At 37.1% G+C, this 25,345-nt stretch overlaps 1 protein-coding gene across 7 annotated transcripts in view; it reads left to right on the top strand.

Annotated features, from left to right (window-relative positions):
- The window catches only part of Plcb4 (phospholipase C beta 4), a 399,208-nt gene extending 374,398 nt beyond the window's left edge, over positions 1–24,810 (top strand). For all 7 annotated transcript variants that reach the window (XM_026385783.2, XM_077799625.1, XM_026385781.2 and 4 more), the window contains 8 exons: positions 4,869–4,984; positions 10,260–10,335; positions 11,626–11,801; positions 14,724–14,825; positions 18,912–18,969; positions 19,407–19,493; positions 22,447–22,483; positions 24,599–24,810. In XM_026385783.2, the coding sequence (XP_026241568.1) occupies positions 4,869–4,984; positions 10,260–10,335; positions 11,626–11,801; positions 14,724–14,825; positions 18,912–18,969; positions 19,407–19,493; positions 22,447–22,483; positions 24,599–24,687 (741 nt within the window). In that variant the 3' untranslated portion in view covers positions 24,688–24,810. The remainder of the gene's footprint in view (positions 1–4,868; positions 4,985–10,259; positions 10,336–11,625; positions 11,802–14,723; positions 14,826–18,911; positions 18,970–19,406; positions 19,494–22,446; positions 22,484–24,598) is intronic.
- The last annotated feature ends 535 nt before the right edge of the window (positions 24,811–25,345 follow it).

Below are 25,345 nucleotides of genomic sequence, written 5' to 3'. Positions count from 1 at the left end.
AGGCAGCATATTGTTGGATTTGTTTTTTTAATCCATGTTACCAGCCTATGTCGCTTTATTGGAGTGTTTAAACCATTAATGTTTAGAGTTACTATTGATATATGGTTTGTACTTCCAGCCATGTTTGATTATTTATCTCTTTCTTTTTTTTTTCCAATTTAGTTTGTTTCTCCATGATTTGCTTTCCCCCCTCCGTCTGTCTTTACTGAGGTACTTCCCACTGTTGGCTTTGGTTATTGTTTTTCATTTCTTCCTCGTGGAGTGTTTTGCTCAAGATGCTTTGCAATGCTGGTTTTCTGGCTGCAAATTCTTTTAGTTTTTGTTTATCGTGAAAGATTTTTATTTCGTTGTCGTACCTGAAGCTTAATTTTGCCGGATACAGGATTCTTGGTTGGCATCCATTGTCTTTCAGTGTTTGGAATACGTTGTTCCAGGATCTTCTTGCTTTCAGCGTCTGAGTTGAAAAATCCGTTGTTAACCTTATTGGTTTACCCCTGAATGTAATCTTTCTCCTTTCTCTTGTAGCTTTTAATATTTTCTCTTTGTTCTGTATATTGGATATCTTCATAACAATGTATCTTGGCGTTGGTCTACTGTGATTTTGTATGCTCGGTGTCCTGTATGCATCTACAATTTGTATATCTGTTTCCTTTTTTATTTCTGGAAAGTTTTCTGTAATTATTTCATTTAGTAAATTACTCTTTCCCCTGGTTTCAATTTCTATCCCTTCCTCTATCCCAATGACTCTTAAATTTGGTTTTTTTATATTATCGCATATCTCTTGTATGTTTCTCTCGTGATTTTTAACCATCCTCTCTGAGTTGGCTAGACTCTTTTCAAGTTGATATATTTTGTCTTCGTTATTGGACGTTCTGGCTTCTAGTTGCTCCACTCTATTAGTGATACTCTCATTTGAGATTTTAATTTGGTTTATAATTTCCTTCATTTCTAAGATTATTGTTTGATTCTTTTTTATAATCTCTATATCCTGATAAAGATGCTTAACTTCTTCTTTTATCTGTTTATGTAATTCATTCTCAATGTGTTCTTTTGCTGCTTGAATTTGCTGTCTCGTGTCCTCTTTAAGGTTCCATTCCATCTGTCTAAGGTGTTCCCTGAGTTCTTTATATGACCACTTTTCTGATGACTCTATGTTGTCCTGAATATTTAGGCTGTCCTGTGTTGTTTGCACTCCTTTTCTTCCATGCTTTTTCATACTGCTCATTTTGCTTCTTGTTCTGTTTGACTGTTGAGTTACTGTCTATTCCTATAAATTTATTTGATGCTTGGGAGGAAAGGTATTAGCAGGGAAGGGAAGAAATCACCAAAGAGAATGAGAGTAACCAGGTAGAATTCAAGGAAGGGGGAATGAGAGAATTGAAAAGAAATGGAAAGACAGAGGAAGAGAAGAAAGAGAAAGAAAAAATAGAAAATTAAAAAGAATTTTTAAAAAATAACAATAGTAATAATAGAGATGAGGATTAAAATTAAAAAATAAAATAAAATAAAATAAAATGAGTTTTAAAAACACTTTTTTATAAACAACAACAACAACAACAACAAAAACCCAACAACATCAACAAACAAACAAACAAACAAAAAAAAAAACCAAAAAAAAAAAATTTAATAAATGCAGTCTTAGAGTCCGATTCACTATTCTTCCATTAGGTGAAGCTGTGCCCACCGGGCTAAGCTTCTCTTCTCAGTAGGCGGGAGCCTGTCACTGTGCAGCAGCTTTTCCTCCCGGACTGGGCGGGTCTGCTCACCGTTAATGCTCACCACAATACTGGCTACACGCCAGGTCTGCTGCTCCTGTGTGCCCTGTTTTCATGGCCACCTGGGCACGCTCTCCCTGTTTGCCATTCCCTGGGATCCTAAGTTTGTAGGGCTTGGGGTTGAGGACCTGCAGCGAATTTACTTGCCCTCTGGTAGTCACGCCCCCGGAAACTGGTGCAAGAGACCTCAGATGTTACCTCTGGTGGGAGCCGTAGCCAGGAGTTCCGTGAGGTGGGTCCCGCGCCACTCCTGATCCCCCCCGTGCGGGCAGGGCTGTTCGAAGTGCCTGGCGGTCGGGGCGTGTTTGTCCCTTTGCCGTGTGGGCGGGGCCCTTTGCAGAGCCCGGTGGGCGGGAGTTGTTCACAGGAGCGGGGTGGGGGTGGGGGTGGGGGGGTCGTGGTTTGCAGCTCCGAACTGGCTGGGGGTGGGGTGGGGGAGTGGGGGTGCTGTTTGTAGCGCCAAACCGCCAGAGGCAGTTCACAGACTCAGGCCTGCGGGGCCCAGTCCGGCCACCGCCTCGGCCGGCGGGATTGTGTCCCTGATCCCCGTTGCTCTGAACCGGCTGGGGGGGTGGTGGTGGGAGTGTTGTTCCTAGCGCCAAACCGCCAGAGGCAGTTCACAGACTCAGGCCTGCGGGGCCCAGTCCGGCCGCGGCCGTTGGTATGTTCGCTGCAGTTCAGTGGCGGCCGGCGGATTGTGTCCCTGATCCGCGTTGCTCCCTGAATTTTCTTTTCTTAACTTGAATGAGAAACATATACAAATGTTGCCAAAAGTTGTACATTATTTCCCCTCCCCATATATCTCAAAATTAATTTTGGTATTCTTGATCTGAATGAATGAAAAACAATTATGATTCTTTGATAATGTCTTATGATTTCATTAAGGTACAAAAGACTAAAATAAATGATAGAATATTTTTTGAGTTAAAATGGGATTAGAGAACATTGTCTTGCTCCTTGAACATATAGAGTAGGAAGTTGAGGCTTGACCCAGAGTCAAATGGCAATCAATGATAAGGATCCTTCTTTCTTCCTAAAAAAAGTGTTGACTAGGGACCAAATCATCCTGAAACATTTCAGTAATCCCTGCCTACCACATAAGGGTAGAGTTTTGAGTCCAGAGAGAAACACAGAGAAAATCTTTTAGGATCAGTTTTCTTCTTAACTTCTGTTAACCATAATCAATTTAATCCAATATTCTAATTTTTCAAATTATTTGTACATACATTAGCTAAACTTATTTTTTTAGCCCTACAATATTTACACACATGCTAACCAACTATGATGACTTCCAAATCTTAGAGGACTAGGAATGGAACATTTTAGTAAGGGTTTCACCCTCCACCCTGCCCAAGAACACGTGAAAGTAGTTAAATATTTTCAAGGACATATCAGTGCGCTAAGCTTGTGGGAAAGGTTTTTTGATTAAATTAATCTGATTCCCAAGTCACTCTCAGTATATCATCATGGGTATTGAGTAGTATAAATAGATTTGTATGTCATTGTATTTTGTGTAGGGTATAATAGGCATTTGAAATATGATTTATATTAGGTTTACTTTGAACCCTAATAACTCTGTGAAGTGTGTATCACTATCCCAATTATGAAGGTAAACAGACTTGTTCCACAACTTGAGATGAGAAATCTATATTCTCAACCCACTTAATGCCAGTTTGTAGAAGCTCTCACTGAAGTGTGTTTATAACACAAAGGTGTACACATTGCCAATATAGCAATATTAAGGGTTGTCCCAAGTACAAATTAAACAAGACAGTATTGCATATAACAATCTAACCCAAATCCACAGGAAGATAACATCACTTTTGTGCCCATTAAGTTCCTTTTCATGGAACCTTCCAATCAGCACCAACCTCCTACCCTTCCTCTCCCAGACAGTAGCCTTGTGCATCAATGCATTTATGTATAAATGAATTATAGATCCAGTCCTGTGTTAATTCACTAAGAGAGCTGGGGAATTAAAGTTTCATTAAAGTTAAAAAATCCCTTTCCCCTTTTTATGTCATGAATCTTTAAAATAGACATCCATGCATTCAGGTTGCTTAAAGTCATGCCTAACTTAGGAAGAAAAGTAATTTGTTTTTAAATTGTCATTGAATTTTTAAAAAGGCAAAAGGAAATATGACTCTAGTAGTAGTTCTACAAACTGAACAACACCTGTCCATTCCAGTCAAAAGTACCACCCCACTTCTTAAGACCCAGACTAATCTGTTTCATCAAATATCATTTAGAGGTGGAGGTCACTAGTGGTGCTGGATTTTTCCTGAGCTGCAAAAGAAATCTGATTTCATATAAGTCACTGGCTGTAGTTACTGCCTTTCTCATTGTCCAGGAGGAAATAAAGTTTGTAGAGAAGTAGTTTCTATTTTCAAAGCATTGCTGCTTTAATTTCAGTGATTAAATGAAGCGGATCAGAAAACATTTTAAACATCTGTAAAACTGAAGGCTAGAGCTCCTGAGTGCTCTCATCATCCTCATGAGTATATTTGAAAAGAAAGTCAGTGAAAATACCTAGTGATGTCAATTCAGATTCAGCTGACGGGGACAACCTGGGGTGGAACAATGCTATTCAAGACATTCCAAAATGTTCCAGGTGTTTAGAATCCATTTCACATAATTTCTTCTCTTTTGCAAAATATACATAAATATTTATGTGTGTGTGTGTGTGTGTGTGTGTGTGTGTGTATAGTGGTTGCACTTTAGGGTTTGAAGACTGGGGTGTAGAAGGTACAATTAGAGCAGTCTCCAGGATAGCAGGAGATGAATAGGTAGGAATCATATGAAAACATGAAGCAAAGACTTTGAAATGTTTGGCACTGCCCCCCCTGAGCAGCATTGCTTTTTGAGGTCACTGTGTTCATTAGATAGGTTGGGGCTTCTTGGTTGGGCATGCCCTGGAACAGAAAATTTGCATTGGATGAGACTGAAAGTCTATGTTAGCTCTCAGACTCAATTACTTTTTCTTTGACTTTCCAAAGACCCTGCAAAAGCTGGTGACATGATGCCAGCCCAGTGGTATTAAGTACTAGCCGTGATAATAGTCCAAATCATAACAGCAAATTCTTCTTGTTCCAGGAGCACAGTACCATGCAGAAGTTACATTGCACGCAAGTTGACAAAATTGTGGCTCAGTACGACAAAGAGAAGTCCACTCATGAGAAAATCCTGGAGAAGGCAATGAAGAAGAGGGGGTAATGCTGCTTATTTTCTTCTGGAGACTTTTTCACTTTTTATATTTTACCTTTTCCCACAGTACAGCTGCTTGTTTATGCCAAGGAAGAACTTAGTGTTGGCTCAGTTTTTGTCATGAAAAAGAGCTCCTGAAAAATGAGACTCATTCATTTTTTACACCTTAGCATCCAAACAGGGCAAGGCATCGGTCCATTTTACCTTGGTTTAGGAACCTTTCTCAACAGAGGCCCTGAAACCTACTCATTCATTGTAATTAGATCTAATACAAAAAAGAAATCTTAGCCACAAGTAATGGAAAAGAAAATACTTTTCTATTCTGAAAATTGCTTCCACTTTTTATTTTAGGAATAATGTTAAACTTATAGAAAAGTTGCAAAAATACAGAATAAACCCCCTTCTGTGCAGTTCCACTTCCTGTTATTTCAGTTCCTGTGGTCAACCGCAGTCCAAAAATATTAAATGAAATATTCTAGAAATAAGCCTCAAATTTAATTAACTTTCATTACAGCATATAGTTCTAATTGTTCTATTTTAATATTAGTTACTGTTGCTGATACTTTATTGTTCCTAATTTATAACTTAAATCTTATCATAGGCATGTAGGTATAGAAAACATAATACAGTTGAGTTGGGTACTATCTGTAGTTCCAGGCATTCACTAGGGGTCTTGGAACTTGTTTCCTGTGGATAAGAGAGGACCACTGTAGTACAGAGAAATCCCATATGACCTTAAGGTAGCTTCCCCATAGGTTTACATCTCATATAACCACAGTACAATGATCAGAGCATGAAGTTCACATTGGAATAATACCACTCATGAAACTCTATTGCTCTTTCAGGTTTCTCCAGATTTCCCAATAATTCTGTTTTTCTTTTCTGGGATCCACTCTAGAATTGCACATTGCATTTACTTTCTTCTCAGTCTCCTCTAGTCTATGAGAGTCTCTCCCTTTCAATTTGCAAGAGTTCTGTTCAGTTATTTTGTAGAATGTCTCTCCTTTTGGATTTAATGTTTTCTCACGATTGGAGGGAGGGCATGCATCTTTAGCCAGCACACCCAGAAGCGATGCTGCTTCCTTGCCAGCTCTTGATGTCAGGGGTACATGATGATCTATCTCATTGACAGTGATGTTGATCTGGATCACTTGGTTGAAGTGATCTCTGATAGATTTCTACACTGTAACATGCACTGCTTTTCCCTTTACCATTAATCTGCATCTTCAGGAAGATACTGTGAGACTAACACACATTCTGTTTCTATGAGGAATTGTTTTGGGTCCAGTCGTGTCTTCCTTCAGTAGATTTCCTTCAAATTTTACTCTCCTTCCTCAAATCCCTACTATCTTCTAGTCTTTCACAATCTTTGGAGTGTGAGAAAAGAAGAAAAAAGAATTACTTTTCCTTTCTCTTGATTCTTTCTTTTCTTTTTGAAATTCACTCAAGATATACCTACAAAACTAACACTCTGAAAACAGAACCAATTACATTTATGTACAATTTCTGGTTCCAGAGATCTAATTTTATGACACGAAATCAATATAATTTGCTTGAGGAGTAAGTGGTAGGTAATTACATACACCGTCCTAATGTCAAGCCTCATCTTTTGAGAGGTAACTTCATATTGATTACAGCTTTATTTTCCAGAAAAATACAAATTAGACATAACTACAGACCATTAGCATTATGCACAGTGTGCCTTTTGCTTTTGCTGTTGTTTTCACTGTGTATCACTACAGAAGAACCAGGGCTTTGAAAACATTTCGACACATATTTAAGTGAGTCAGGCACAGCTTATGGCTTATGTGACCATACTGGTGGTGAATATGATACATTTTGAGAAACTGTGACTGTTTAGACTTCTGGCTACATTAGCAGCTTTTATTTGACATATTTATTTATTTATCTATTGGTAATCTGTTTTCTTATTTTCAATTAAATTTTAAACCAAAAAGTGAAAGGGAGGTAGACAGATCCAAATGACATGTTTTAAGAAGGAAATTTTGGAGAACTTTAAGGTCCTCTCCAAGAATAAGCATTTTAATTCAAAAGTCAACTTTTCCCAGAAATGCTCTATGTATATTTTTAATGACTATATTGGAATTTTTTTAAAAACCAGAATCTTTATGTAGGAGATATTAGACTGGAACATCATCTTCTCTTTGTTAATAAGTATTTGACAACTTTCTGAATCAACAACACTACGTCTAGAAAACAAAGATGTATCTTTACCTTGTTATTGTTCTTACTCCCAAAGGTTAAATGGAGTCAAAGTAACATTTCATAGTTTTTCCTCCTAGGATTCTTAGTGCCCTAGTCAGCCTTGGAGGTCTTGGAGGTCTCTCAACAAATGAATCTTGTAGACAAGATTATAGAATCTATAGACTTTATAGATTTCTTCTTTCTTTAAAAAAATATTTTTAGTTGTAGATGGACATAATACCTTTATTTTGTTTATTTAGTTTTTTTATGTGGTGCTGGGGATCAAACCTAGTGCCTTAGGCATGCTAGGCAAGCACTCTAACACTGAGCCACAACCTCAACCCTATAGATTTCTCTTTGAGCCCCATATTGCCAAACACATGGCCTCAAGGCTCTGCATAGAGAACATTTTCCCAATACTTAAAATAATAGAAGTCTAAGTAATACACTAAACATCACTTCAGCTGGGTGCAGTGGCACACACCTGTAATCCCAGCAGCTCAGGAGACTGAGGCAGGAGAATTGTAAATTCAAGGCCAGCCTCAGCAACTTAACAAGGCCCTAAGCAATTTAGGAAAACCCTGTCTCAAAAAATAAAAAGGGCTTGGAATGTGGTTCAATGGTTAAGCATCCCTGGGTTCAATACCTAGGTCAAAAGAAACAAAAAATTAACTTCAAAAATTAAACATCAGATACTCTCTTCTGGAGAGCCATATTCTAAGCAGAGTTCCCGAGTGTTACTGACCATGGTATCAAGGTTGTCAAGATTATTGACTATAAACAAGTTGGGAAGACATGCAGGAATGGGGAAACTGGTTATGAAGTCGTTGGAAATTTCTTAAGCAGAATTCATTTCGGAAGCAACTTAAACCATCTGTTCAACATAGGATTTTTCAACTTTATGATGGTATGAAAACAAGATGGCTCACTAGAAACCCTATTTTTGTTGTTTTAATTAGCTACACATGATAGTACAATGATCTTGACATATTACATTTGAATCAAATGGGGTATAATTTCTCATTATTCTGAGTGTACAGGTTGCAGAATCACATAGGTCATACAGTCACATATATACATACAGCAATACTAGTGTCTATTTTATTCTGCTGTCCTTCCTATCCCCCCTTCCCCTCCCCTCCTCTCCCATCACTTCTCTCTACCCAATCTAATGTGACACAATTCTTTTTTTCCCCCTCACATCATTATATATGTAATCTGTATAACAATGAGGGTCTCCTTCCTTCTTCTGTGCATTTCCCCTTCTCCCTTCTTTCCCTCCCACCTCTCTTCCCTATTTAGTAGTAATCTTCTTCTCATGCTCTTCCTCCCTATCCCATTTTGAGTCACCCCCCTTATATCAGAGAAGACATTCAGCATTGGTTTTTTAGGGATTGGCTAACTTCACTTAGCATAATCTGCTCTAATGCCATCCATTTCCCTGCAAATGCCATGATCTTGTTATTTTTTAGTGCTGAGTAATATTCCATTGTGTATAAATGCCACATTTTTTTATCCATTCATTCATTGAAGGGCATCTAGGTTGGTTCCACAGTCTAGCTATTGTGAATTGTGCTGCTATAAACATTGATGTGGCTGTGTCCCTTGTAGTATGCTCGTTTTAGGTCTTTTGGGTATAGTCCAAGAAGGAGAATAGCTGGGTCAAATGGTGGTTCCATTCCCAGCTTAGAAACCCTACTTTGAATTTTAAATTTCAATCATTGCCTGGGCTAGCAGTTTGCCATGCTGAGCAGCAGCCACCAGAGAGACACACCATCACAAGGGGAAATATTTGACTCCACAGTGAATTGTGCTAAGCCAGGATGTTTGAGAGGTTAGATGAATGAGATGCATTTTCGACTTACGATGAATCTAGCAGATGTGACCCCATCATAAGTCAAGACTCACCTGTAAAAGGTTTCCTTACTTTGCCTACTCAGTGAAGGGAATGATTGAAATGGGGCGGGGAGGATCTAAAAGTGCTCAGCAGCCATTTGCCTAAGGATATGATAACTAGGTCTCCCCTGTGTTTTCTACTCAACATCTTTAAGGTAGCAGGGAAAAGATGAATGGGGAAGAACAGGAAGGATGAGATGAAGTTGGGGAAATTCAAAATTACAGAAATTACTTTACATAGCCAGAAGATAAATGAGATGATTCGAGATGTGAAAAAAGTGCAATCCTGATTTTTAATATTATAGGAGTGCTTAGAATATGTCCAGACCTAAGACCATTGAATACCGTATATCATTGCACTTATAAGATGTTGTCTAGAAAAAGGCAGGACAGTGTTTCAGTAATACCGAAGCTCACTGAAAAACAGACTAGAAAAGACACATACTGGGTGCCAACCCTGAAGAAGGAACGGATTTGATGAAAGATGTTGCATTTTTAGAGTGATGCATCTTTCAGAGGAATGCTCAATTAATAATATAATGAAACATTCTGACCTGGGTTGTAATAAACGAGAACATAATTGCTGAAAACAGAAGCTCAGGACTTGTTCTTGTTTTAGCATCAATATGGAAAGGAAAACATCATCATTGAAATATGCAGTAATGGTTGCTGGGCAATTGCCTAGAATCTATTTCTTACAATCGAATAAGAAGTAGAAATTACCCTGTGATGCCAAGAAAGGCTATTTTCTTCCTCATTGGCATACATAAAAGACAAAAATCTGGCTTTATAACCAAAATATAAGCATTAAAAATTCACTTCCAGGATCAAGACCTATTTTCCAGTTTACATCCCAAATAATATTTTCTTGAACAAATGAAAAAGAGCTTGGAGAAAAATAGGAACCAAAATGGAAACTCTGACAACAGACCCTTAACAATGAAATAATTGCTAGGTCTGGAGCATCTCTTTGTGTAGCAGTTGAATTGGGTAATCATGATACAAATAATATTTTGTAAGGTGTGAATCTATTACTGGAAAAACTGATGCCACCCAATGAGCCATAGCATTCCAGTTTTGATGAATAGATTGTCTTCATCAGAAAGCTTTGTTCCAAAGGCCCAAGGGAATTGGGAGAGATCTAATTTATGGCATGCATTTGCAATTTTCCATTTTCAGGGGAAGTAATTGTCTTGAAATGAAAAAAGAAACAGAAATTAAAATTCAGACCCTGACATCAGACCACAAATCAAAGGTAAGGAAATGCCCATTTTTATACGGAAGACACTTGGTAGTTTTTTAAGTAGGATACCTGATACTAATCAGAAATAATAGTAGCCTGGCTCTGGTCTGGGAAGAAATGGGATCCAGAGATAGCGTTTGCTGCAGATTTATTGGTTTTGAGAAGAACCACTTCATGGAACATGTTTTTGTCTTATCTATGGAAATATGCTAACAAGATTTATTTTCCCTCATTCTTCGTCCTCAAGTGAAATCATACATAGAGAGACCAGAAGGAAATACTCTATAAAATACAGAAGGTAGAAGTAACAGAAAATGTATGAAAGAAAACCATCCAAATTGGATGTTGAGTACCTGTTCGATACTTATTCCATCCTGCTGTAGAAATTTGGAGTGAGAAAAACCAAGAGTCAGTGTACTAAGAGATGAACATAATTCCTTATATTTCCCCCAAGACAGGAAAAAATAAATTGAAAGACCTTACTTAAGGTTATGGGTATTTGGAGACCTAAATGCTAAGACTCAATGAAGAGCAGAAACAGTTCTTCCAGCAATATTAAATTTACAAGAAAAAAAAATCTGTGAGTCTGATAGTACTCATGTGCAGGCCTCACCTCTGGGGATTGGCTGGCTGCTGGCTGTCTTTTTCTTCTTGACCTCCCAGCCTCCCTCAGGCTAGCACAGGTTGCCACAGGGTGCCAAGCATAACAGAAGTATAAGCACTGCCCAAGCCTCTGCTTGCATCATGTTGGCTCTTATCTCATTGGCTGGAGGAAGTCAGAAAGTCAGCCAAATTCAAGGATGTGGAGGAATAGATTCTAGCTGTTGACAAGAGGAATATTAGTACCACATTGCAAAGAAGGGGAGGACATCTACCCATCTACCCGCACATGTATTAGGGATGATGCAGTAAGTCATGATCCAGAAATAATTATGCCACAGCTCTCTGTTCAGACCTGTTACATGATGAAAACGAAGCAGGTAAAGCATGAAGTCATGGAGAGAATGCTGGTGAAATTGATAAAGGAGCCCCAGGACCAGACACACCAGAGCATGGGCAAGTTAAGCAGTGAAATAATAGGTCCCAGTTAAATATTTACAACCAAAGTGCTTGATTTATCTTAATAGGCAATGACTTCCTAATTCCCCTTGATTAGTACTTTTATTTTTATTTATTTGTTTACTTATTCTTTTGTAGTTATAGGGGTGAGAGGGATCTGCCGTGCATGAATAATATTTTGCTTTCAGTTTGTTCCTGATCTGTGAGCATTCTAGATTACCGCATCTCCTTTCCACCAAATAGGTCAAAGAGATTGTAGCACAGCACACAAAGGAGTGGTCAGAAATGATCAACACCCACAGTGCTGAGGAGCAAGAAATACGGGACCTGCACCTTAACCAGCAGTGTGAACTACTGAGAAAGCTACTAATCAATGCTCACGAGCAGCAAACCCAGCAGCTGAAACTGTCCCATGACAGGTAGGAGAGTCAGCCATTTCCAGAGTAAACTGCTAGTTTTTAAAAGAGGTTGGTTGGTTGTAGGTGCTCGAGCGTGTGCACACGTGTGTGCACATGTGCGTGCACATGCATACTTGACATACAATGTTAAGCTTTTATGTACATTCTTATCATACAGTTGGTGTGAACAAGGTGAATTATAAGAAATGGCTTCTGCCATCAGAGAGCTTACAATTATTGGCAAGATGTTACATTCACATGAAAAGTTAAATGAAATTGCAAGTAGTATATGATACATACTACAAAATGTCACAGACACTAAGGGCATCCAGCCCAAAGGTGCTTTACATGCTCTGAGTGATCCCCAAGGCTGAATAGATGTAGGGCTGGAATTGGCCTTTGAAAAATGAACCAGAAGAAGAAAAAACACTGAGGGAGAAAAGACCAGCCAGCAGAGCTCCCCGAGTTATTCTCATCACTTGGTTACTAACTTGGGAGTGAACCTCCTCTCCTCTTCCTCACATTATTAGGACTTCTGTGAATGTTAGGAAGACAGGCCTAGTCAAAACACAGCAAAATATATATATAGCTTCCTTTGCTTCTCCCTACTTCAGCAAAGTAAATATTGTATTTGAACGATCGCCCAGGTTGAGCTGGACTTTCAACTGGAAAGAAGTGTTTGTGTCAATCACATTTTTTCACCCCAGCTTGCCTACAGCTCGCTCGCTTCCTTCTCGGAGCCTGCTGTATGCCACAGTTGGGACATGTTGATGTCCACAAAGAATAAAAAATACAAACATTATACAAATAAGCAACATGCTTTTAAAAATGTCAACTGCATAAATTCTTGAGTTTCATGCCCAAGTTCCTAGCCCTATTTTACAATGATAGAAACTTCCACAGAGAATTCTCTCTCTCTCTTTTTTATTTTTCCTTCCCAGTGGTGGTGCAGGGGTTTGAACCCAGGGCCTTGTGCATGCTAGGCAAGCCCTCTACCAGCTGAGCTATATATCCCCAGCCCCAGAAACTTCCATAGAATATAAAGTCTTTTTGCCATAGTTTCTGATTCTCATTTGAGACAACTAGGTAAAGTACAACATGCTGTATCTCCTCTGAGATAATGTCATATACCTCTTGCAGTTGAAAGTATTCTATTTGGTTGCACAGGATTAGAAGTCATCTTTCTCTTTTCCTTAGTAATAATGTTCTTGATTCAATATGCAAAAAAATATGTTTCTCATTCTGCCATTGACTGTTGCTACAATGCCAGATTTTAGATGTTTACCTTTATTTAAAGATACTGCAGAGCATAAATCACCTTGTTTCTTTTTCTTTTTTGAAATGATTTCTTCATTTAATTTTGTTGTTGTTGTATTGTTTTGTTTGTTTTGAGATAATGTCTCACTAAGTTTCCAAGGCTGTTTTAGGACTGTGATCCTCATGCCTCTGTCTCCTAAGTAGCTGATATTATACCACCATGCCTGGTGGCCATAAGACATTTTTCTAATCATTTTGTACTTGAATTGTAAAAAAAAAAAAAAAGAAAGAAAGGCTGGTGCACTCCTATAATTCTAGTGGCTCAGGAGGCTGACACAGGAGAATCATGATTTCAAAGCCAACCTCAGAAACTTAACAGAGCCTGTCTCAAAATAAAAAATAAAAAGGACTGGGGATATGGCTCAGTGACTGAGCACCCCTAGGTTCAATCTCCAGTACCAAAAAAAAAAAAAAAATGCTCCAAACTGTAGGCATCATCTGAAAAAAAAAAAATAGTAAGTAAACTGGTTCTTGTATTACTTAGGAAGTCATTTGAAACCACAAACAAGGTACTAATTTTCCTTAAAAAATAAATCCACAACATCTTTCAAAGCAAGAGCAGTGTTTTAAGTTTTTTTCTAAAGTGCCTGGTGGTCAAGTTTCATTTTTACTGTTAAAACTATTGTTCTTGTTTACATAAACACTTGTCAGCAACATTTGGTCATCAATGAGTTTTTGTTAAATGAATGAATGACTAAAGAGATAAAGAAATGGTCAATTTACCAACAAGTTATGGAAAACTTTGAGAGCATTTTCCTTGGACCCAGAGTCTCTCTGCTTATTCTTGCTGCTTTGGCTCTAAGGTAGCTTACTGAAGAACTCTCAGAGTTGTCCATTGTTTTTGATGTGGAGCAAATCACTGTACTTAGGTTAGCAGATGTCTGATGCCAAGCATGATTTTAAATTTTCCATAGATTCCAGAAAAAAAGTCTGTGTACTCAAATTCATTTTCTTATTCTAAATTCTATATCCTTATTGTACATACAGATAACCTAAATACAGGAATGATCATTAGGCCCACCTGCACACACTCATGCACCCAGTGATCAGTCACTGTTAAAAAGGTGCTTTTCTGTGCCAACGTAAAACTGTTTATTCCATTTCATTCCCACAGACTGTCAGCAAAGGCACTTCTTTGTGAGGGTTAGAGCACTCTTTCTCTCTTCCAGCCCATCTGGTCTCAAATAATGTTGGGCTAAGCTACAAATGCTTGCATTTATAGACAAAGATGTCTCATCTTTACAGGCCACCACTGTCACTTCACCACTAGGTGGCCCACTGCCCCTCAAGGATCCATAAGAGTTGGGATTTCTTCCCTCCTTTTCCAAAATACAAAAAAACGACCTTGATAAGATCAACAATGAGAAGAATAAGTGGGCCTTGTTCTGTTATCACATATACAATTTGTTCTTTGTTAACTTTTATATTTTTTAAATTATGGTTAAACATATATAACATAAAATGTAACATTGTAACCATTTTTAAGCAGGTGGCATCAAGTACATTGACATTGCTGTGTACCTGTCATGGCTACCCATTTCCAGAACTTTTTCATCTTCTTCAAATGAAACTGTACACATTTAACACGAACTCTCCATCCCTTTCCCCCTGTTTTTCATACAACAGGGAAAGCAAGGAAATGAGAGCCCACCAGGCCAAGATCTCTATGGAAAACAGCAAAGCCATCAGCCAAGACAAATCTATCAAGAATAAAGCAGAACGGGAAAGGTAAGTCTGAGCACACTCACTGGAGAAATAGATCCTGACTTGAAGACACAGTCGTGGCAACATTTGTGTGTGTGGACACACATACTCATCTGAAATAGAAAATTCCAGTGTGTTCTGGCTAGGAGTTCAACTATTATAGCTACTATTGAGATTTATTATTATTGCTATAGAACAGTATTCGGCAAAGTTTCTGAATGTTTACTACAACCAGTAAAATAAGTGTACTTTCAAAATATGTGTGTTTATTTACACACAAAATTTTATAAAATTTGATATAATAATATAACTCCAAAACATCCTTCTCGTGTTTCATTGGGTCAGCTTGCAAGGATCTCACCTGCTTGGGTGTAAGTACACTCTGGATGTGACTGTTCTGATAGCAGGAGGGCAGCCTTCTCCCCCTGATTTGAGATGTTCTTGATACCATGGATCACATATTTTTTTTTTTCCTTTTTCCAGGGATTATCTTAAAAGCCCACATCCAGTTTTCTGGTTTGCCCTTATGTTAGGTGGGTTTTCTAGAAAGAGAGATAAAGACAGGAATCCAGGGGTCTTCAGCAATGGGATATTGGGAAAGCACCATGGAGCCAGGGCAGGCCTCAGTAAGGCTGCGGTCCCAGCCAGAGTCCCCTGGTAGCCTGACCCAAAGCTCCATATTATACCTTGCACCCAGATGTGTCTCCCTTTGAGCAAAGGCTATCTGGTTTTCATATTCCATATTGATCAGTCACAGGCTGCCTGGGCAAGGCTGTGTGTCTTTTAATGAAGGTGCCAGGTGGAAGCCCTTTAACGGCAGCTGGTAAAGGGGCATCTGAGGGGCATCAATCATCATGTTACCCAAGAGTGGGAGTTAACAGCACCTGGTAAGCAGTGACCCCACCTCTGAGTATACTAATCAAGAGGCTGGCTTAGTGCTTAGGGACAGCAGGGTTCCTTGTCCTAGAGGAATGATACATAACCAGAGGTGATCTTCTGGCAGTAGTCCATGTCCCATCAAAAGATTATTTTATGCCCTGCAAAGTACAGAACACAGTGACGATTTGCTCTTGGGGATAAAACAGAAACATCAGCGAGGATTTCAGGTCATTCATCACCCTGTAAGCCATAGGCTGAGCAGTTAGAGGATTGGAAACTACAAAGTAGATCCTCCTCATGTCCCTCCCCTGCTGCCTGGCCTTCTGTGGATGCTCACTGGACACTTGATGTTTCCTTCTTGTTTTGAACACATCAGGACTGCTGTCCAACTACTCGGTGCCACTGATTTTTAAAACACATTTCAATTATTGAATGATGCTAAATCATTCAATTATCAAACTATGATAAAATATAAAGCTTAGTGCCATCTAGCACATTTCTTGTGCTGAAATTTTGTTACAATAAATACTAATTAGAAATAATGGACCCAGGGGCTGGGGTTGTGGCTCAGTGGTAGAGTGCTTGCCTAGCATGTGCGAGGCCCTGGGTTGGATCCTCGGCACCACATAAAAATTAAAAAATGAAGTAAAGGTATTATGTACAACTACAACTAAAAAATAAGTATTAAAAAAAAAGAAAGAAAGAAATAATGGACCCAAGATGTGATAGGAAATTCCACAGTAATTTTGACCTGAAAATGAATTTCCTTTCCCACACTTCTCTGTCGATGTGGAGTAGTAAATAAGAAGGCTCTAGGGAGGTTATCAATCATTTGTACCACTGCTTATATGCAGCATGATGTCATGGTATCTTTCTGGTTCTTGATTATTAAAAGTGCCAGTCTCTGGATGTTATTCTCAAATAAGTAACTTGTTGTAAGTATCTTGGATGAATGAAAATGGCACAATCTTCTTCAGCTCAAAAACATAAAATATCTTAGCCATGATTTTAAAAAAAATTATAAATTCGAATTGTTTTAGACTGTCCAAAGTGAAATAAATAGTTCAACATGATAAAATTTACTAATTGCTATATAGTTCTTTATCTTTTACTTTTTTCAAATATGTTCTAAAGTGGATGTTAGTTCAACAGGTCAAATTATCTTCAATTATGAGTCACAGCTAACTTAATTAGAAAATTTAAAAAATATTTCCTGTATTTTGACTTATATTTATTCTTATAATTTTGTATGCAGTGATAATTGGTTCCCCAAATCAAAAAATTGCTAGATTTAAAAAATAATAATAATTTCTGTATGACATATAGTTAATTACCTTCCAAACACACATACCATATGTTTGTTTGAGTATGTTTCCATTTTACCATGCTGCTGAGAAATAAAATTAAAACTTTATAATAGCACTAAGAAAGACATAGGGACAGAAAAACTATTCTATTCCTGATTCAAAAACATTTTGACAGAAATTGCACAGCATTTATAACTGAATTGGTAAAGCAAGCACTATGTATTGATAGGTTTAAGGTGGCTAAGGTGATGTTTAGGTAAAAAGTAGAGCTGGATGCATGTATTTTTAAAGGTGTGAAAATCAATGAGCTAAACTGTTGAAGAAGGTGTAAAAGTCAAGAAACAGAGTAAATCCATATATCTCAAATGGGACAAAATAACAAATAAAAAAGCAGAAAGTACTGAAATAGAACAAAAAGCAATGGAGAGCATCCACAAAAACAAAAGCTTGCATAAATTTCAGCAGGTATACAAATCAAGATGAAAAAGAGAAAACACAATTTGGTGATACTGGGAAGGAAAGGAGAAAATAACTGCAGAGACAACAAATATTTTTAAAAATCAAGGCTACTATTGACAATGAACTTAAAAACAGGTGAAGTGGAGAAGAACCTAGAAAAAATGCAAATATTCACAACTGACTGAAAATGGGGAAAACTTGAACAGACTTATAACTGTTACCAAAGTTCTACAAGTTGTAGGTCAATTTTGTCATAAAAAACACTCCACCTCACCAGTAGTAATCAGGGAGATGACAATTGAAACAATAGCATAGCCAGGTGCAGTGATGCACACCTGTAATTCCAGTGGCCCCAGAGGCTAAAGCAGGAGGATCTGGAATTCAAAGCCAGCCTCAGCAACAGTGAGGCACTAAGCAACTCAGTCAGAACCTGTCTCTAAATAAAACACAAAATAAGGCTGGGGGTGGTAGAGTGTCCCTGAGTTCAATCCCTGGTACCCCCCCACACACAAAAAAATAGATTTGCTCATTTCAGAAGACCATATCCTATCACCTGGCAAGTCCAGGGGTGTGTGTGTGTGTGTGTGTGTGTGTGTGTGTGTGTGTATACACACACATATATATGAGTGAAACTGCTAACTTTATTTATTTATTCAACTAACATTTCTTGTGCCAAGTATTGCAAGGCCCTATGTATCAGGTCATTGTGGCATTGTCTGAAAATAACTTATTTTTGTTAATAAACAAAAATGGAAAATGGTAATATTGTAGTCTGTTCATTAATGGAAAAATCCATACAGTAGATGAAACAATGGAGAAGTTTGAAACAGATGTTATCTCCAAAATTTGAGACTAAGTGATAAATTATGGAAAGAAACTGTTTGGGTAAATTTTGAAAACATACAAAGTAATATCAATAGCAATAGCATACCTGGGAGATGGCTAGAAATGTGGAATTGGAAGCTCACCTGAAATCCACTGAATCAGACTTTTTGGGGGCAGTCTCAGAAAAATGTTTTTGATCTACCTCCAGGTAAGCTGTATGCATGGGAAAGTTTGAGAAGGACTAATATATTTTGCAATAGACACATCCATTTTTAGTTAAAAATATTAAAATATACCAAGTCCCTCACCAAATTCTGAACAGTGATTCACACCTCTGGGAAGAGAGGAAGGAGGGAAATAAAATCAGGACGAGTAAAATATAAGCTTTTATTAAATCTGTAATACTTCCTTTAAAATATGAGATCATGGAAGAACACTAATATTGGTTAACCTGAGAGGTATGTACACAGGTAGTTTTTATGTTTTCCTCTGTATGTTGTATGTTTGAAAATGCTGCAATAAAAATTAGGAAAAAGCAGCAATTCTGTACAGATAATTAAATACAGTTGTAAGTATCTTACTTGTATAAGCTTTGTTCCCAATAGTCATGCCAACTGTTATTTATATCTATTATTTTTAGGCGAGTCAGAGAACTAAACAGCAGCAACACTAAAAAATTTCTAGAAGAAAGAAAGAGAGTAAGTACTTTATAATTTTCTTGGCACTTTTCCTTGAATAAAAACTGTGGACAATAACTTGTGCTTAGATATCAGCCTTCTAACTTCTAATGTGCTTAATTTGATTTTTTCCATACATTAAACATTACAGCTTCTCTGTTCCATGGAAGCTAATCTCTTTCTAAAATCTTTAGGGTAATTATTTGACAACATTTTATATAGATTAAGAAGGCAAGTTTCAGTCATATATATGTACTCTATTATTTTTTAAAGTTCTAGCAGGAAAGATCTTATCAGTAAGAGTTGTGGGCTTAAACTCTCACAGTATTCAGACTGTTTCTTTCTTTTTTTGAATTATGATTTTCCTCACTTAAATTATGAACTTAAAAATCATCCCTCATCCATAAGTTTAAAGATTGTGACCCAAAGTTTATCAAAATTTTTCTTTTCTTTTGCAGCTTGCAATGAAGCAATCCAAAGAAATGGATCAATTGAAAAAAGTCCAACTTGAACACCTAGAATTTCTAGAGAAGCAGAATGAGCAGGTATTTTACCTAAAATACATAAAACCATGTTGGCAGTCAACCAATTTCAGTATGCAAATGTCATGGCCCACAGGGACCCTTCTGCTAAAGCCACTGGCCTGCAGAGGGTAATGGGAAGGTGCCTAGAGAAATCTGCTGGTTATTTTAACCTATTTTATCAGTTTCATCCAAAAAATACAGAAGGTACCTTTTTTGGAGTATCTGTGGGAAAAAAGAAGAAGAATGAAAAATCATAATTTGCACATGTTATGGGGATTCTGAGAATGACATTACTAAAAGTGTGTGAATGAGAAAGCAGGACAAAAATTACTTCTCAGATTTCATTTAGAGATTTATAATTTGCAGCCTCCAGACAAGTGAAATTATATTTAAAAGCCAATTTAAAATTTTTTCTATTTTCAATGTCAGTCCAAAAGTGAAGTTATGAATCCTTCCTAGTATCTAAATTCATGCCTCCAACAAATCTACAAATCACCCATTGTGAGTGGACACCATACTCTTGGTGCTTCTTCCCAGCAAAGAAAAACACTAAATATCAAATAAATAAAGAGTTATCCAAACTCCATCCATTTAGTTAACAGGATGAGGATAGATGTATTTTTACATTCCAAAGTACAGGTGGGATTCATCCCAAATGGTCCGTAGTCCATCAGCCTTCTACAGCACCATTTCAACTTGATGGAAATTCCTCTAGCTTAAAAGGCAAAATGATCCTCAGGAAGGGTTTAAATTTCAGACTCTGAGTTCAAATTTCACTCTTTAGGTGAAGTTGGCTTGGAAGTTATTCTTTCTAGAAATTTACTCCCATTTAGAAACTACATGTACAGAAGTTTCAATGAAATATGTACTTGAAGCACATTGTCCTTCTCTATTTCCTCTTATCTATGAAGCATAATTAAATATATATAAATTATATATATATATTCACATTCTCAAAGTAAATGGCTTCCATTGAAAAACACTTAAGTAGGAATTAGGTTACAAAGTACCTTTAAGAAAAGTAAAACCCATGAAATCTTTTTTTTTTTTTTTAATTGCATCTGGGCAAGCAATCTGATTTCTGGTTTCAGACTCTATTTTTTGGTTGATAAAAGTTTTATTCATCTACATAGTTCTGAATTGTTTCACATTTCCCTTTCTGCTAAGTGCTTCTATTCATGAATAGTTCACCAATCCCCAAAGGAGACCATCAATGTTTATTGTCCCATAAGTTCAATTCAGTTGACCAGCACATGGCTATGTCACATTCTGGTATGATTTAGGTAACCTGTGTTTTTGCTCTTAAATTTTTCCCAGAAAGTGTATCTGGGGAAATGGAAATGTGAATAAGGGAAAATCATTATCTCTAAAGCTTTAGAACCCTCTTGAGTAATTCAGGAGTAGGTGGGGATAGGATGTCCCAGAGAAAGTTAAAAAAAAAAATCCTTCTTAGGACAAGGGCACAATGAAAGGTAAGGCATAGTTATGCTTTAACTATCTAAATTAAGAAACTACTTAGAAATTATTGTGTTGCTTAGCAACGTATTTGACTAAAGAATGTAAATGTGCTAAAAATTGTTCATCACTACAATAGTGGTGTAGCTCGGAGCTAGAATATACAGTTTTCTAATGTTAGTTTCAGAGTCAGAGTAAATAATTTTTAAAAAATCACTTTGAACGTCTTACTGATACATGATTGATTCAAATCACATTAGAGTTCTTGCATTAAAATACTGAATTAGTAATTGTTGCATGTTAAGAGGATGCTGGCTTTTTGTTCCTAAAATTCATAAAATGCCTTTCAGTGTGTCATAAATTATGTCTACCACCCACAATGGACACTTTGAGTCACAAAAGCTTAGGAAAGCACAGAACATAAAAAACCTTGAGACCTGATGAAGATTTCATGAGATTTAAGGGGGAAAAAAATTCAAGATACCATACTGATCCTTCTGGCAAATATAGAATTTGAACTTGGATTTCTTTGTTATTTTGCTTTACAAGTATGGACTGTCCTATAACTAGTCGAATCCCAGATCTTTCTAGCACTTTTTTTATTTGTTTAATTTAGGGGTCCGCTAAGCTGTCAGTTCACAGTTATCTTTCATGGCTTGACACTGTCATAGCCCATGGCCATATGTGGGAAAGAGGCCATGAGTCCTTTTCTTCCCTTATAAAAGTCAGGTTCTGCAACCATATAGTAAAACTTGTTCATAACCAATTTTGTTTCTAGACCAAAGAAGTTAATTTAAACATTTAAATATTTTCCTCTTGTGGTTACTTACTGCTTTTCAGTGACCTGGTTCCAAAACATCCTCCCAGCCATCCCCCAGACCAATCTCACAATAAAGCAACTTGACAATTAAGACCCATGTCGAGGGCATTGGGAGAAGCAATACAATCAGTCCTATGTTTAGGTTCTGATTTTGGATCCTACTTTCATATGTTCATTGTAAGCCACTATATGGTTTTGCCTGATTCATCAGCCAGTTGTTCACTTAAAACTCCACAGGCCAGGAAGGTTTTTCCTGCTCAGGTTTTCCCATAGACCTCCTAGCTACACGATATCTCATCTGTCTTGACATGTGCCATTTTGAACATTAACAACTCCATTATTGTCACAGTTGAGTCTTAAAAATTGATTTTTGTCATCAATCCTATTGTTTAATAAAGCAAGATAAAAGGTTTGGCTTAAGATTGGGTTCTCTGTTCACTGCCACAGAAGAGACATGCAGTCTGGGCAAATAGGCATTGGATGTTTGATTTTGATTTGTTCTTTTTTTTTTTTCTTTTCTGTTGAGATCAACTTGGGGCAAGTTTGTCACTGATGGGTGTATACATGTTTTATTCTTAGGTTTTTCCTTTTCTGTATATGGTTTTTGCTTTCATTTCTCAAATTCACTTCAATATTCATTTATTTTCTTTGTTTTGTATGTATGACTCAATTTTGACATTACTATTTTTGTACAAACAGCTTTTGAAATCCTGTCATGCAGTGTCCCAAACGCAAGGTAGGACTGAAACTCTGATGAGCAAACCATTGCTTTCCTTCTCAATTACAGTATTCTTGATGCAACCTCCATTTATGATTCATATCTGGTCATAACTAATATTATAAGGGTTTGGACTTAAAGCACTTGACTATTTCATGCTTGGATTTCTGATATAATATTTCATCTGAAATACTAAAAAAATCTTTAGAGAATTATTTCTGATGGCATTTTAGCCAGCATTTCCAATTGCAGATCTGGGAAACAGGTCATGATAATAAAGACAACCCAGATATTAAGAACAATATTATATATATAAATATATATATTTACACTTGTTATATGGACCCACCATGGCTAAGACTGGGTCACAGAGTCATATTGATTACCATTGTTAATGTGACTACAATTAATATTTAATTGCCCCACTGAAAATTGGCTGTTGTTTTTAATGACAGAAAGTTATGGTCTATGTGCAGAAAAGTTCCATAATATATTTTGTTATACTCTGCTAAGTCCAGTCTGCCAAGGACCCTAGTCACCCCTGGTAAAGTGACCATATCACTTATTGTTTGAGCCAAAAATAAGACATGTTCAAGAAAGGGAGAGCTGTTCATAATAGCCAGGCATGTGCTAGAATTGTCCCAGGCAAATGGAAATGAATGGTCACCCTGCTCATACAAGAATGTAGCTTTCAAAATTATCTTTTAATGTCATACATTTCTTCTTTCTAAGCTATGTTCAATATTGCCTTTAAATGCTAAAGGGGGAGAAGCATAGGGAATCTTTTTTACTACTATTAACCAAACATCAAATTATTTAATTTCCAGTGCTGATAATGTTTCACTGTCATCTCTTATGAATACTGTTTGTGTCATGGTTTCATGTTTGTATATTTTTCTCCATTTCTTCATTTTTCTATTAGAGTATTACTATTATCAGTGATAAAAAAAAAAAACATCTGGGTGGAGAGAATCATTCATCCCAAATGTAAACAGACAAATGTAATTCTTTGGTGTTATTATATTCATTCTCAACAAAATGAAATTGAAATCTGTAACATGAAAGAAATAATAAGAAAATCACTATGTGGTCTGTGGGTTGAACTAATTTTTTCACAGAATTTTGTCTGAGAGATTATGGGAGTTCTAGTATGATCTAGAGTTGACTGAACCTGCCCTGTGATTTTTCAATTTAGTTGGAAATACCCAACAGACATGAATAGTAGCACCAGAGCATTCAGAATCTTCCTCTGATTTATACCTTTATATTTCCATGTTTCCATTCTTACATGCCCTTTATTTCAAAGTGTCACTGACAAAGATAGGGATGCTTTCTCATCCCTCCAAAAAGCATTGAGACCATCAGTTGGAAAGTAAAAGTTGAAATGAACTTTTTGATTTTCCCTATGTTGCCCAACAATGATTTGTCACCAGATCCTTCCTCCATCAGATCCCTTTTCACCTCTCAAATCAGCTGATTGTCTTACTGACAGTCTTAATTCATGAGATTGAATTCATCACTGTTCACTTACTTCCTGGCCATCCATAAAGAATGAATTACCCCAGAGAAGTAAGAGCTCCCAGGGATACAGTATGGACAATAAGACTCCTGGACCCCTACATACTCCTATAATGTTCTATTTACATGACACTCTAGCCAAACCAATAAAATATGCTCTTCTCTGACTTTCACCATCAATCAGATTCTCTGGGAATATTTTTTAATAAAATTTTAGGCTATTTGGGGAATAAATTGCACATAAGCAACATTCATTCTAAAAATGGTCCACACACAGTCAAAAGACTTTGTCAAACTAAAGGGAACATTTTGATGTGAAATAGTCTAGTTATCAAGTGACTGACTCAGACTTCTTTTCAAGTGGTTTTCCTGGGGATCTTGTTAAAATGCAGATTTGGATTCAGTAGGTCTTCTGATCCACCAACACTTCTGAAATTCTGCATTTCTGAGAAGGTCCCAGGGAACAAACTTAGATGCTGCTGGTCCACGGACCACACATTGAGTAGCAAGGATATAGCGACAGCATCACATTTAGGGGAGAAGGGAAGCCAGAGTTGTTAAAAATGCCTTTGGGAGAGGATTTCACCTTGTAAGGCCATGTTTCTGGTGTTATAGGCGAAGGAGATGCAGCAGATGGTGAAATTGGAAGCCGAGATGGACCGCAGACCAGCAACAGTAGTGTGAAACTCCAAAATGCAAACTGAAGCAGCAAAACCACAAATCATCAGAAGATTGCACCCAACTTCAGAACACAAACTCCATGGACAAAAGCTATTTTCTTTATGTATAGACAAGATGTTACCTGAAACCACAAAAAAAAAAAATAACTTGGAATGACACATACTTCTATTTATCAGTTTGAGTATTGAATTTTCTTGGAGAACCAAAAGTAGCTGCAAATCCACAGAAATCTATTCCAGTAAGGCAGAGTTTAACCATTGATAAAACAACTTAAACATGTTTGCTATAAGATATCATCACAAGTAAATGAGCTTGGTGTTAACAACTCTGCTTCGTGATGCATTAGAACATGTTTGAGCTGCAATTAAAAAAAAAAACAAAACAGTGCATTAGCAATTTCATAGCAAGTGCATGCACTATAAGAAAAGCAAAAACTCTGTCTACAAATTCATGAGCAGAAGTGGTGGTCTGCTAAACAAATAATTTTGCAGAATTTTTCTATATCTAAGTTACCTCATCAGTAAGTGCCATGTCTTTACCATGCCGTCAGAAGCTAATTTCCTGTAAAAGTTGTGGAAGTTATTAGAACAATAGAGAAATATAACCGAAGAGTAGATCTGTGCCAAAACTCATCAGTGCTCAGAGGGAAACTCTGTTAGGATCATTTAAGAAAGTTTACAT

The sequence above is a fragment of the Urocitellus parryii genome, chromosome 6, assembly GCF_045843805.1.
Source record: "Urocitellus parryii isolate mUroPar1 chromosome 6, mUroPar1.hap1, whole genome shotgun sequence".
NCBI classification, from domain to species: Eukaryota; Metazoa; Chordata; class Mammalia; order Rodentia; family Sciuridae; genus Urocitellus; species Urocitellus parryii.
The sequence above is the reverse complement of the archived record's forward strand: the minus strand, read 5'-3'. Positions and strand labels throughout refer to the sequence as shown.